General features: G+C 32.3%; 2 protein-coding genes across 2 annotated transcripts; both read left to right on the forward strand.

Annotated features, from left to right (window-relative positions):
* Positions 1-4669: 4669 nt before the first annotated feature.
* On the forward strand, positions 4670-6696 carry LOC107418334 (phenylacetaldehyde oxime monooxygenase CYP71AN24). The gene is made up of 2 exons (XM_016027018.4): positions 4670-5791; positions 5912-6696. The coding sequence occupies exons 1-2, from the start codon at positions 4859-4861 to the stop codon at positions 6524-6526; spliced, it is 1548 nt and encodes a 515-aa protein (XP_015882504.1). The 5' UTR covers positions 4670-4858; the 3' UTR covers positions 6527-6696.
* A 2935-nt stretch (positions 6697-9631) lies between these two features.
* Positions 9632-11553, forward strand: LOC107418335 (phenylacetaldehyde oxime monooxygenase CYP71AN24). Its single transcript, XM_016027019.4, has 2 exons — positions 9632-10679; positions 10783-11553. The coding sequence occupies exons 1-2, from the start codon at positions 9720-9722 to the stop codon at positions 11401-11403; spliced, it is 1581 nt and encodes a 526-aa protein (XP_015882505.2). The 5' UTR covers positions 9632-9719; the 3' UTR covers positions 11404-11553.
* The last annotated feature ends 3313 nt before the right edge of the window (positions 11554-14866 follow it).

Here is a 14866-nt window from a genome sequence, read left to right on the forward strand (position 1 = left end):
CAGTAAAGTGATTTAAAATTCTTGTTAAGCAAGTAGCAGTTTCTAATAATTTTCACATAAGTAGATAGATGTTACATAAAATGGAAACTATATTTACAATCTCACTTTAAAAGAAAAAATAATCAATGGAGAAAATGTGAACTTCTATAATATTTGTCCTAAGAAAGAGGGAAAAAAAAAAAAAAAAAGCTTCTATTTGTAAGTGAAAATTAAGGGAATCATCTGATTTTCTGTAAAATGGAATAATTTATTATTATTATTTTTCCTCTAGGTTTGGGTTATAATTTATAAGGGCTTACGGGTTAACGAAAATATCACGGGTGTGAATCCATGTGCTTGTGTACCACAAATCTCTGTATAAGAAGTCACATGTTATATTCCATATAAAAAAAATAATAATAAATAAAAAATTTATTTTCTTTTTTTAAAAATCATAAACTAAACCGCTGCAAGTGTGAATCCATGTGCTTTGTATCACAAATCTCTATATAAAAAGTCACAGTTATATTCCAAATAAAAAAATAGAAAGAAAAAAAAAATTATTTTCTTTTTTAAAAATCATAAATTAAACCGCTGCAGTCAACAGTTATTATCTATAATTATTAAATTAAAAATTGTCCTCGTTCATTTGGCATTGGAAAATCTGCAATGTTCATATTGAATATTTGTCTATGACGAGCTAACAACTTATTTTAACGTTTCTTTTGATGGGGAAATTATTTTAATTTGATGGCTATTTTTTTTTGAGTGACATGCATTGTCAACTAATGAGGGTGACTGATTGTGTTTTTCGTATATATAATTTTTTTGTTAGAAGTCTTATCTTGAATCCGTAAATTAATTAGGTGTTAGATCTTTTGGAATAACTTTGTTAACAAGATCACTGGTTAAAATCTTCAAATTATGAATTAGGTTTGGTGCTAAAATTGTAACACTTTGTCTTTGTTGGTGTTCAATTAGTTACGGATTAAAATATCCAAATTATGAATTCGATTAGATCTGATGCTAAAGTTATAATGCTTCACCTTAATTGTCATCTTACTTTTTTGTTCCACCATTGATATTGTCCCTAATATAACGAGTGCTAAAACTGTACTACTCTGTCTTCATTGGCATCTTATTCATCATTGATTAAAATATCTAAATTATGTATTCGATTAGATCTGGTGCTAAAATTATAATATCCCATCTCCACTAGCGACCCACTCTTTTGCTTTATCATTGATACCGTTCCTAATTTAACCATCACATCCTACATATTATAGGTTTTTTTTTCAAACTTTTCAAGAAGTCATCCATTTTGAAATTGCTCTCACTGGAAAGTGTTTAACTTCAAAGTTCTTACGAACTCTGAAGCCAATTATTTTGAAAAGACTTCAGCTGTGAAGTCTCACGTCGGTTAAAAAGGGGAATGAAATACTCCTTATAAGTAGGTGTGGATACATTTCCCTTGAGAGGCCTTTTAAAACCTTGAGTGCTGGGTTGTAAGAGGATTCCGCAGGTCCAAAGAGGACAATATCTCATGCGGGTGGTCTGGGGTGTCACAGATGGTATCAGAGCTGAACCCGGATCAATGTGCCAGCGAGCACGCTGGGCCTCAAGGGGGTAGGATTGTGAAGTCCCACATCGGTTGGAAAGGGAAACGAAACATTCCTTATAAGTGGGTGTGGATACCTTTCCCTTAAGAAGCCTTTTAAAACCTTGAAGGTTGGGTTGTAAGAGGATTTCCTAGGCCGCGAGTTAGAGGAAACCGATCTCAGATCTGGGTTCAGGGGGTCGAAACTAGTGGGAAAGGACGGGCGGTGCAACTAGAAACTGGCAGGAAAGTCGATTTCCCGACGAGCCGCCATGGTCATCGGAACCCGTCACTATCGATGGCACGCGTCCGGTAGCCACTGGTCGTGATTTTTGGAGGAGATGTAGATCGGAGGATGGTGAATGGATGGGACAGGCGGTGTGGCAAACGGAGGCCGAATCGGGGAGAAATCTGGGTTTGAAGCAATCGGCGCTGCCACCCAAAAAAGTCTCGATTCGGGCACTTCGGTGGTCCGGTAGCTATGAGATTTGATGGGCTGGTCGGAAATGGAAGGGGCAAGGTGGTGGTCGGGCGCGTGTATGGGTGAAATGGGTGGAGGACGACGAACGGAGGGTGGTCGTGGGATTAGGACTTGTCTAGGATTCCGGTGAGGAATCTTAAACGGGCCCTGACATCAGTTGTTAAAAAAATATTTACTTTACATTTGAATGATTACAATTCTATATCTTGATGATATGCGATTGAATATCAGATAGCTTTTAACAGTAACATAGCCCATCGATGCATCCGTCTACATTTACCTTGGCAACATCACACACCAGATAGCTTTTAACAATAACATAGCCAACTATTTTAAAAAAACCTTAACTTTTAAAAGATTTTTACTTTATATTTGAACCATCATAATTCCATATTTTGACGATATGTGATTGAACACTAGATTGCTTTTAACAATAACATAGCCTATTGGTGCACCTGTCTACATTTACCTTGATAATATCACACTAGTTCACCACTGATCATCACAATCCACCTTAGTATATTATTTATTGATATTGTCTAATTGTCTTACATCATTTCAAGCTCATAGGTCATGCAAAAATCCTTTATTCTAATTTATCCCAAAAAAAAAAAAAAAAAAACTAGGTATCTAGGCCATGTTATGTATTCTACTTAGTAAGAGCATACAGTCTGAATTCGACAATTAATACTTCATATAATCCTTTGTGCTAGCAATTATTTAATATTTTTTTTTCATTTATGCATATGATTAATTGTTAATTAGGTTACTTAGTCTCGACGAGGAATCAATTAATTAATCTATTCACTTCAAGGATCGAGTAATTAATATTAAATAATATCAGGATCACGATGAGGTGGGAATCATTAGTCTGTTCCGCATATTCAGCAAAACCCAAGAAAAAGTTTACGGGAAAGATACTTCATGTGGTCTGTCATATATTAAAAAATAACGTTGCAATAATTAATAAAAGAATGATACCTTACCCAAAAAATTATAATAAATAAATAAATAAATAATACTTTCTCAACAACAACAACAATAACAATAGATTGATATCTTATATTAAAATAGGTTAAAAATATAATTTATATAAATAATGCTAATGATACTAAATAAATGTACAAAAACATACACCAAATATTTTATATTAATATTTATTTGTTAACATATTATTATAATTTAATATGGATAAATATACTCTTTAAAAAATAAATGTAATTAAATATTTATACATTCCATTTGGCATAGTGGTTCATTTATTTGCCAGCGTTATCAAATCTACAATGGCACCGGTACATTTATTTGCGAGCGTTTTCTAATCTACAATGGAACTTATGTTATAGGATGGGCTTGAGGAGCCTAGATGTGTGATACGGACCGTCGACTGTATATGGACCAAAAAACGATTCCTGTGTGGGCTAAGTAAACTGTTCATAGAAGGTAAAATTATTGCGATGTCTTTATTACATCTTTTTACACCACCAAAACTTCTACTTGCACCACATTTCACATAAAATGACCAAAAGCCCCCTCCTTTTTTTTTTTTTTTTCTTCTAATTTTGTTTTGTTTTATTTATTTGTTTGTTTCATCTTTAACGCGAGCCAAAATCACTTCAAGGCTTCCATATGAGTAGCCACCACCCAAGATTGCCTACAAACAAAGGATTCGTGGCAACCACACATAGCAATTTTTTGTATTTTTATTCTTTTTGAAACTTTTCTTTAATTTTTCAATGGGATTCAATAATCTTCCCATACGTATCACCATTAGCCTTGCTATGAAAGAGAAGGGTGAGCACAAAATTCCTTCATAAACAAATCGTAAGGAAATAACAAATCGTAAACTTTTAAAAGAAAATTGGAAAAATGAGGATGCTTTTGTAATTTCACTCATAAACACAGTGTGGGTAGAAATTTTAGTCGTGTAAGAAGAAGCACCCGTTATTTTGCCCGTTTATTGTCCAGTTAATTATTTGAGAGCTGTCATAATAACACATAAGATTCCACTAATCATGAAAGGAGAAGTTAAATCTCCTTTTACAGGAGAAGTTATTGTTAATTATTTTTTGTAGCAAACTTTTTTGAATACTACACAAGACAAATAAGTATCATGATAAAACAAAAAAAAAAAATTGATTAATTTAATTTCTTCTTAATTTTCGTAATTTTGGTAGATAGTTCTTAATTATCAGCCCTTAACAAAAGTTGTGTGGTTAATTTTTAATGCTAAATGAGGAAAAATATCATATAATTACTTTCAGGATTTACCTACAAAATCACATTGACGTATGCTTATTGGATTGGAGGTGGGAAATATACAGAGCCAAAAGAAGAAAATAAAATATCCAAAGATTGCTGATATTTGTGCAGAAATCTGTGTAAAAAAAATAATTTTTAAAGATAACAATTTTATATATCAAATGAATGGTTCCAATGCTTGAAGCAGATAAATCCACTTGCATTGGCACCCACAAATATTTGTATTTTTTATTTTATTTTTTGGTTATCTCGCTTAACTTATGGATTTGAAATCACTGCATCTCTTTTGCACCAAGCCCCCCTCCCCCACAACCACCAAAAAAAAAATAATGAAAGAATGAAAGAAAGTCATGCAGCAGAATAACACACAAAAAAAATCCAAAAAAATCCGTTAATCATATCCTTTTGTTTGGTCAATTTTCATCCATAAATTCTTACATCATCTTCCACTTACAGAATAACACACAAAAAAATCATGCAGCAGCTATAACAATATAGAACCTTTGAGAATAGTGTTATATGCTCTAACATAATTGGAAATGGCTCTATCGCTTCCATTGATGATCAACCAATTGAGCATACTATTTCATCCTTTTCTTGTCTCTTTGTTCTTCCTCCTTTCCCTCCTGTTTTTGTTCATACGCAGTAGATCAGGTGGCAAACGCAAACTCAATTTGCCTCCTTCCCCACCAAGATTTCCCATAATTGGAAACCTTCACCAACTTGGTTCACTCTTACACAGCTCCTTCCGAGATCTTTCCCTGAAATATGGCCCTGATCTAATGCTTTTACAATTAGGCCAAACTCCAACTCTTGTGGTTTCCTCTGCAGAAATGGTGAAAGAAATGATCAAGTCCCATGACATCGTCTTCTCAAACCGACCAAGGACGACTGCTGCTGATATCTTACTCTATGGTTGCAAAGACGTGAGCTTTTCGCCTTACGGCGAGTATTGGAGACAAGTAAGGAAGATTGGTGTTCTTGAACTGTTGAGTATGAAAAGGGTCCATCAGTTTCAGTTTGTGAGGGATGAAGAAGTAGCAATATTGGTTGAAAGGATTCGCAAAGCTTCTGTCAAGGGAGTTCCTGTAAACCTAACCGAGATGTTGTTTGCAGTATCGAATAATATAGTCTCTAGATGTGTTCTTGGACAGTGTTTTGTTGGAGAAGATGGTAAGAGCAAGTTTGGAGAGGTGGCAAGGAGGTTGATGACCCACTTCGTGGAATTCAGTGTGGGAGATTTTTTCCCTTCTTTGAGATTTATTGATGATCTGAGAGGCTTTACTGGGCGTTTGAAAAAAACTTTTGGTGAATTGGATGCTTTCTTTGATAAGGTTATTGAAGTTCACAAAGCAGTAATGGAAAGTGACACAGCTGATTCAAAAGACTTTGTGGATATTCTTCTCAGGCTTCAAAATGATAAAATGCTCGACTTTGAATTCACTAGAAATGACCTGAAAGCACTCTTAATTGTATATATATGATCTCCATGTGTCTTTCTCCATGTGACATTTATTCAAACATTATGCAAACTATATCTAAGCTTTTTTTCTCTGCTGTTCTCTTTTTTTTTTTTTCCTCCACAATTGCAGGACATGTTCGTGGGTGGAAGCCATACTACTTCAACATCATTGGAATGGTTAATGGCTGAGCTTGTGAAAAATCCAAAGGTAATGAAGAAAGCTCAGGAAGAGGTTAGAAAAGTGGTAGGTAAAAAGCCCAAGGTAGAAATGGAGGATATCAATCAAATGGAGTACTTGAAATGTGTTATCAAAGAAAACGCAAGACTACATCCACCAGTTCCTCTGTTAGTTCCTCGAGAAACAACCTCGAAGATCGAAATGGGAGGCTACCATATTCCTGCAAAAACAAGAGTGTTTATCAATGCATGGGCAATCCAAAGGGATCCAAGATCATGGGACAGAGCAGAGGAGTTCATACCAGAAAGGTTTGAAAAGAGCAGTGTTGATTTCAAAGGACAGGATTTCCAATTGATTCCATTTGGTATTGGAAGAAGAGGGTGTCCTGGAATGTCATTTGGGATTACTTCTATTGAATATGTGATTGCCAATCTTCTCTATTGGTTTGATTGGAAGGCGTCTGACGGTGGTTTGGGAGAGAATTTGGACATGAGTGAAGCTAATGGTCTGACTGTTACTAAGATAGTTCCCCTTCGTCTTGTTCCAATATCCTACTCCACTACTTGATCTTTATGCCAAATGGGAGATTATATGAGATGGTGCTCATAGTTTTTAATTCATATTTATTTTTAATTTTCTGTTTGAATTAAATTTCGCTTTTGGGTTTATGATATTGTTGTAATTGGCTTTCACTGAATGAATTATAATAATAATAATAATAATAAAAATTGATGTCACCTATGAGTACGACATGAAAAAGTAGACATGATCGCCTAGATGATCTTTTGTTTCCTTTTTATTATCTTTATTTAAAAACACTAAAATATAAAATTAAATAATTACTTTTGAAAATAAGATACCTATTCTATGAACAAGAATGAAGCTTGAATGTGAAGACAGAAAATTTCTGTCCTTGTACATGCAAATTGTTAACTTAATTTTGAGGTACGTGGATATATTAAATTCTTTGATATTAAAAATATTATAATTAAATATTTCAATTATCGTTATCTACGATAACAAATTGTAAAATGTTTGAAATGGGTATATAGTAGACGCACACGTGGGTAATGTTTAACTAGGTATATGTAGGATATTGTTATTTATAGCTTAGCAATGACATTAAACGATTATGGGCGTCATTAATGTTGGGTAGAAGATATTACTCTTTATAGCATATCGTTGAGTTTAATTAGCAATCGTTGACTTTCCCCTTATTGGAGTTCCACGTACTGCAATCAGATGGTCTCATCCTCCTGCACGCCAATTCAAAATTAACGTCGATGGGGTCTTAATTTGAGAATTGATGAAGGGAAATTTGGGTTTGGTGTTATTATTTGAGACTCTAATATTGGCCAAGCGATGGCTGCTAGCTTCAGCTATATTCAGCTTTTGCTAGAATGTTCTGCTAGCCACTTACTGCGGAATTGTTTTGCTGTGAAGGAAGGGATACTATTTGCTGAAAAATTCTGGCCTTCTTGAAAGGGGAATTGTGTAGTGATTCTCAAGGTGGCAATTAATCTTGTGCTCTTGAAAGATTGTGATTACTTGGGTGTTGATGTTTTCTTAGTTGAGGAAACTAAAAGTTTCTTAGATAATTCTGCAGGTAGTATCTTGCATGTCTTGTGTTAGCTAAGCATGCTTTGTATTTAAATAGTTTTTGAGTCTTGGGTTGGAGGAAGCTCCAGCTTGGTTGCTTCCTATGTTGCACAATGATGCATCTTTGATTCATTGTTAATGGAATTTCATTTTCTTATATATATATATATATTTTTTTATGAAAAAAAAATTTACTTATATCCTGATTGGTATGAAAGAATTGCTTTTTAATTATACATATTTACATACCATTAATGATATCGCTGACAAATTTTTATAGGTCGAAGGATTTCGCTAATAAAACTTAATGGAAAAAATAAAATTATAGTGATGAAATCGGTGCTTATAATTTTTATTTTTTGGGGGCAAAAAATGAAATATTCTACCCACCGATAGAAAATTGGAAGAAAAAGCCTGTAGTGCCACATGGTTAAACTTTTATTTTATTTTTTGATGAGGCTCGAATCCAGCTCATAGGCTGGATCGTTGATGCTTTTTGCCATCAAAGCTACCACATGGCCTCCACGTAGTTAAACTTGCTATCCAACATCTTAAATATTCAAGAGCTAGATACATCAACCTATATATATATATATGTACATATAGTGTTTTGGGTGCATGTGTGGTGATCTAAGCCCATTTACAAATCAAGATGTCAGTTGTTTGTTACGCGCTGCAGCCGAACTAGTATTTCATTGGTTTGTGTACTTTCTAATTTTGGCGTAAGCGTGGAATTTTATCTATTTAATATAAAAATTAACATTATTTAAATTTAAAAAAATAAATTTATAAATAATTTTAAAATTATTTATTATTGTTAATGTATAAAAGACTATGTATTAATTATATATAATTTAATAATTCTTTTTTCAAAAAATTAATTTTTATGAAAACTTCACATATTCGATAAACCTTTAAAAACTAAAAAATTATTTACTAATATTAATTTTTTTATTAACATATTAGCTTAATGGCTGTTTAAACAGATCTCTTGAAAATATTTTTTTTGAATGATTTTATTTTCTAATATGGTAAAAAAAAATAATAATAAAAAAAGCAATTTGAAATACTCTTTAACACAAATTCTAGACCCATAGTTTTGAAATATATATGGACATACGAGATACCATCATTCATCTTTAGATAAATTTGGACTTACCTAGAAATCGATCAGCCAAATAAAATAAGGAAAAAGTTATTCCCAAATTCTGAAGAGTCAAAAATTTTCTGCGGTTATGGATAGAACTTGAGAAAATGTCAAAGTTGCATAGTGGTATGCGTGTGCGTATTGTGTATCTATCTTTTAGAAGGATAAAATAAAATAAATTGCTAACGTATAGAAATTCGAGCTTTAGCACATGCTTGGAGGTGATTTTAAAATGAGTCGAATTCACTTTCAAGAGGTTAAAACGTTTCCTATGCTATTTGACAAATATATATATATATATATATATATATAAAATCATTTTTAGGTGATTTTGTTATTAGAGAATAATTCTTGAAAAACCATTTTGAGAAAATGATTGATAGGACTCGTTCTCCCAAAAATATTTTATTCTTGCTTATATATTTTTGTTTACGTAATCACCAAGCTAGTGATGCTTCAATACAACAAGTAATTTAAATTTCATATTTACCAAAACGAAATAATAATAATAATAATAATAATAATAAGGTAATTGAAATCTACTTGTACAATTCATAGGATACCTTAAATTATCTAAAATGTATAATTGATGCCAAAATCTGTGGACTTTTTACATACGTTCCTGTATTTAGATAAGCCATTTATGCTCATTTGGAAGGGCTTTTTGAATCAACTAATAATTACTTTTCACAGCTGCATGCAGGCAACTGTTAACCTTCAACTAATTACTTTTACAGCTATTGCCTTTATCATTAAATCAACTTAGCATAATCTTTTTCCACTAGCTTTAATTTCACTTGCTAGATAGCACTTTTGTCTTTCAACATCTTATCTCTTTCAATGTGAAAGCTCAAGCCAAACAGATCAGAAAAAACAATAAAAAATAAGATAACATAAAATTGCTGCATAATTAATTAAACACTAAACAGGAAAAAAACAAAACTGTGTTACTCTCTCTATAAGATAGAACTTCTAGAGCTACGCTTAACCAGCAGAGCGAGATAAACATCAGAAATGGCTCTATTACCACAACTGAACCAGTTATGGCAATTATATGAGCTACACTTGAAAACACTCTTTCATCCCCTGCTTTTCTCTGTTTTCCTCCTTTCCATTCTCTTTCTCTTTAAACGCAGAAGATCATCATCATCAGGTGGGAAAGTACTAAACTTGCCTCCTTCACCACCAAAGTTTCCAATAATCGGAAACATCCACCAACTGGGTTCACTCCCACATCGCTCTCTTAGAGCACTTTCACAAAAACATGGCTATGATCTCATGCTTTTGCAGTTGGGTCAAGCTCCAACGCTTGTGATTTCGTCAGCAGAGATGGTGAAAGAGATCTTGAAGTCACACGACATCGTCTTCTCCAACCGTCCTAAAACCACCGCTGCTGATATCTTACTCTATGGTTGCAAAGACGTCGGATTCGCTCCTTACGGCGGGTATTGGAGACAGGTTCGCAAGATCAGTGTTCTTGAGCTTCTGAGCGTGAAAAGAGTGAATCAGTTTCAGTTTGTGAGGGACCAAGAGGTTGAACTTTTGGTCGGTAGGATAAGAAAAGCTAGCCAAAGTGGAAGTTCTATAAATATAAGCGAGTTGCTGATTGCAATCTCCAACAATATAGTGGCTAGATGTGTTCTTGGACAGTCTGTTGTGGATGAAAATGGTAAGAGCAGGTTCGGAGAGGTAGCGAGGAAGCTTATGGTTCAGTTAACCGAATTCTGCATCGCGGATTTCTTCCCTAGTTTGAGATGGATTGATGCTCTTAGAGGCTTTATTGGACGCTTGAAAGAAACTTTTGCGGAAATGGATGCTTTCTATGATGAGGTTATCGAAGAACGCAAAGCAGCACTTGGGAAGGATTCCGGATCTTCTGATGCAAAAGACTTCATCGATATTCTCCTCCAACTCCAAAAGGATGAGATGCTTGGATTTGAGCTCGCTCAAAGCGACATCAAAGGAATTCTAATGGTGTGTATAAGATAAAACAATTAAGTTGATCTGATGTGAGCTTGACTTTATATATATATATATATATATATATCAATCTATAATTTTTTGCATTCCTTTGCAGGACATGTTTTTGGGTGGAAGCGATACGACTTCGACAGCACTGGAATGGATGATGTCCGAGCTAATGAGAAATCCAGAAGTGATGAAAAAAGCTCAAGAAGAGGTTAGAAGAGTGGTGGGGAAAAAGCCCAAGATTGATTTGGATGACATAAACCAAATGGAGTACTTGAAATGTGTTGTGAAAGAAAATCTAAGATTGCATCCTCCAGCTCCTCTTCTAGTCCCTCGAGAAACAACGAAAGACATCGAAATGGGAGGCTACCATATTCCTGAAAAAACAAGGGTGTTCATCAATGCTTGGGCAATCCAAAGGGATCCAAGAATGTGGTTGGACAGGCCAGAGGAGTTTGTACCTGAGAGGTTTATGAATTCTAATGTTGAATTTAAAGGTCAAGATCTTCAACTTATTCCATTTGGGTTTGGAAGAAGAGGATGTCCTGGAGTGGCATTTGGGGTTTGTTCCACTGAATATGTGATTGCAAACCTTCTGTATTGGTTTAACTGGAAGCTTTCAGGTGACCAGTTGGGGAAGGATTTGGACATGAGCGAAGTTTATGGACTCACTGTTCAGAAGAAAGTTCATCTTTATGTTGTTCCAATTCCCTACTTTCCAGCTGCTTGAATATTATCACTCAATGGAAGATTTATAATATATAATTTTGGGTTGCTACTTGTTCTATGTAATTTAATATCCTCTTTATTTATTTCTTTATTTCTCCTCTTGTTTGTAATTGGCTTTCAATGAATAAAATTCAAGCAAAAGTTAACTTTATGCATAAAAGTATATATTTTTAGCTCCTGATTTTGGCACCAAAAAGTGGACAAAATATAAGAGTTCACACAGGTATTGGAAAACGATAACTCGTATTCATTATCTGGTATATATACAATAGGCTTTACAGTTTAAACAAAATAGATAAGCACAATGTTACCTAAATAATCGTGAACCTTATCAAAGTACACCAAATAGCAGTTGCAAAAGATAGATAATACAAAAACCGTCACAGACAGGTTCATACCCTACACTATCACCAAAAGGGTATGTCTTTGGAAAGTGAAAGGAAAAATAGCTACCAGTTATTAGTATTTCTAATCCTCTCTTTAATTAGGTTATGTTAACTTAAATAATTGACGGTTTAATAAATTATTATTTTGGATGTGTCGTGAAGATATTCCAGCTCAGTAAATTTGGTTACCACTAAAACTCTGCTCAAAGATTTAAATAATTCGGCTATTTGATTAATTAATGGCTGAGAAGAAATTAAATAAACATATATCGACCATTCCATAGTCTATAGGGGATATTATTGAAAAACTAAATGAATAAATCAGCTGCAACTTGCAAAATAAATTACCTCCGAATTACCGAGCATTTAATTTTCTTTTATTAGGGGAAAATAATTTTTTAAATGGGCCAATCTGTTTATCATTAGCTTTGATAATTAATTTATAGCTAATTAATTACCCACTCCAAGAAAAAGAAAAAAATCATGATCATTTGTCACTCTTTTTATCTATGTACATGATTGATATGATTTTATTTTATTTAATAACATTAATAAAGAATTAAAACAAAGTAAATGAAAATAAGTAACAACTTTGTAAGTTGGATTAAATTTTATCGTTAATCAAACATTTACGAATACGAAAGTAAAGAGAAGAATTTCCCTTTTTATTCCAACAAATTAAAAGGATAAAAAAAATCCTATGTAATCTTTTTTTATGAAGTAAATTCAATGTGTAATAATTCAATGCGCAATCCTTGTAAAAAAGAAAGAACCAGTTTCAATTCAAACAAATTCCTATACTTCACTTTCTGCCAAAAAAAAAAAAAAATGATAATAATAAAATAGATCTTACATACAACCACACATTACGATATGCTTTGTCTTCGTTATCATGATGTAATTTGTTCTGTACGTTTTTTTCAATGTCGGTAGGTAGGTGTCACATCTGCCTCCTAATTAAAGGACCATATAATTTAATAATTTATTGCAAATACGAATAAAAAAAAGAGCTCCGATGACATAATGTTTGTATTATTTAAATTAAAAAAAATAAAACCCAAACTTTTAAATTATTATTTTTTTTCATAAATAATAAATGTACGCATGCATATTACAAAAAAACCAAAAAAATATATATTTGTAATAAAAGAATTAATACAAAGTGTTTTATTTTTAATTCGCGATCCACAACTTTGTGTTATGAATTATGATTGACATTTCATCTGACATTTTTGCATCTTCCAGCTCTGTCTGGTTCACTGGGGAAACATCCACAGCCCTGGAAATCGGAAGCCAGCTACCATATTCTTGCAAACACGTGAGTTTTTTTGAGTTCACGAGCAATCCAAAGAGATTCAAGATTATTGTTTAATTTTATGGGACAGGTCAATGAATTCTTCGGGAAAAAAGTTTGTAAAAAAATTGGTTTTATTCGAAGTGACAAATTTACTCCGAATCTCTGTATTAGTTCTATATAAAACCACTATTTAGCTATATTATATTTTGTTAATTATTTGTAATTGACTTTTGCTCGATAAAATTCAAATCATAATGGCGTTCATTATCAATGGGATTGATAAACAATATCACCATTCATTTTTCTTTTCATTTAAATCTCTTTGTACTTTTTAAAATTAAAATAAAAAAATTAATAAACCAAAAATAATCTGCCAATCAGTCAAAATGGATATTTTTTAAAAGGGTTCAATTCACTTAGCGTTCCTAAACTAATACAGGTTTTATATTTTATCTTCCAAACTACCAAAAAAAAAAAAAAATGTTATATTGCTTCTTGAACTATTGTTTTTTGGCACCTTAGCCTCATTATGCATTTTTTTTTTTTTTGACATGGATTTTAAACTTTAATAATACCCAATTAATGTCACTTTATTATAAAACTGTTTTATTTCATGTTTGGAATAGTGGTCCTTTTTTTTTTTTTTTTTTTTTTTTTTTTTTTTTTGGGGGGGGAATGGAGGTCTGTATATTTTAGTAGGTAAGTTATTTTTTGGAATATATTTGGTGTTTGAGGTAAATATATAATTGGTGTTTTTAATAATACCCAATTAGTGTCACTTTATTATAAAACTGTTTTACTTCATGTTTGGAATAGTGGTCTTTTTTTTTTTGGGGGGGGGGGGGGGGGGGGGGGGGGAATGGAGGTCTGTATATTTTAGTAGGTAAGTATATTTTTTGGAAATATATTTGGTGTTTGAGGTAAATATACAATTGGTGTTTAATAAATCTTATTTTCATCAGTACTTGATTGTGTGATATACAAGTTGAAGATATGAATTGGGCTACTCCATCGATATTACCATTAATTAATTCATATTTCATACTTACACACGCCAAAATTTAATACTTACTAGAAAGGTAATAAAAAAAAAAAAACAGATTATTCAAGCTTAATGATTTAAAACAATATATTGTCCATTTATTATAAAATTATAAAATAAGTCAAGCTTATTAATTGAAAATAGTATTATCAAATTATTATAAAACTATAAAATAAATCTTATTCTTTGAAAATAATAGAAAAACAATGGATTAGGTCCCCAATTTTTATCATTTGAAAGTGATAATTTAACAAAAAGGCGATTGAACCATTATATTTGCTGGTTGGAGAGTTGTAATTTGAATCTTGATATGCCCTCTCATTGTCATAGCGTGTCCCATGTTGCAATGATATGGCATCGGATCATTGGTCCACCATTTTTGTTTGCTAATTTTTATTTAATATTTATATGATCATATTTGAATGGATTTTTTAAATTTTACTTATCTATTAAAAAATTTAATTATTTATATTCAATTTATTTCAGTGCTCCAAAATATATATATGTGTGTCTATATATATATATATATATATATTTAATTAGGTAATATTTATTTATGTTATGCTCATCATCGTCACTCTAGCCAGCTAATTATATATATAATTTAATTATAACAAGCAGGCATATACGATTACATGTAATCTGCGACATTTAATATATAATCGGATAGCAGTTTAAATGTAGAATTTGGCGGTGCACCCATATGTATCTATGCTTATATTAATTTTACAGAAGGGAA

This window comes from Ziziphus jujuba, chromosome 2, assembly GCF_031755915.1.
Source record: "Ziziphus jujuba cultivar Dongzao chromosome 2, ASM3175591v1".
NCBI lineage: Eukaryota > Viridiplantae > Streptophyta > Magnoliopsida > Rosales > Rhamnaceae > Ziziphus > Ziziphus jujuba.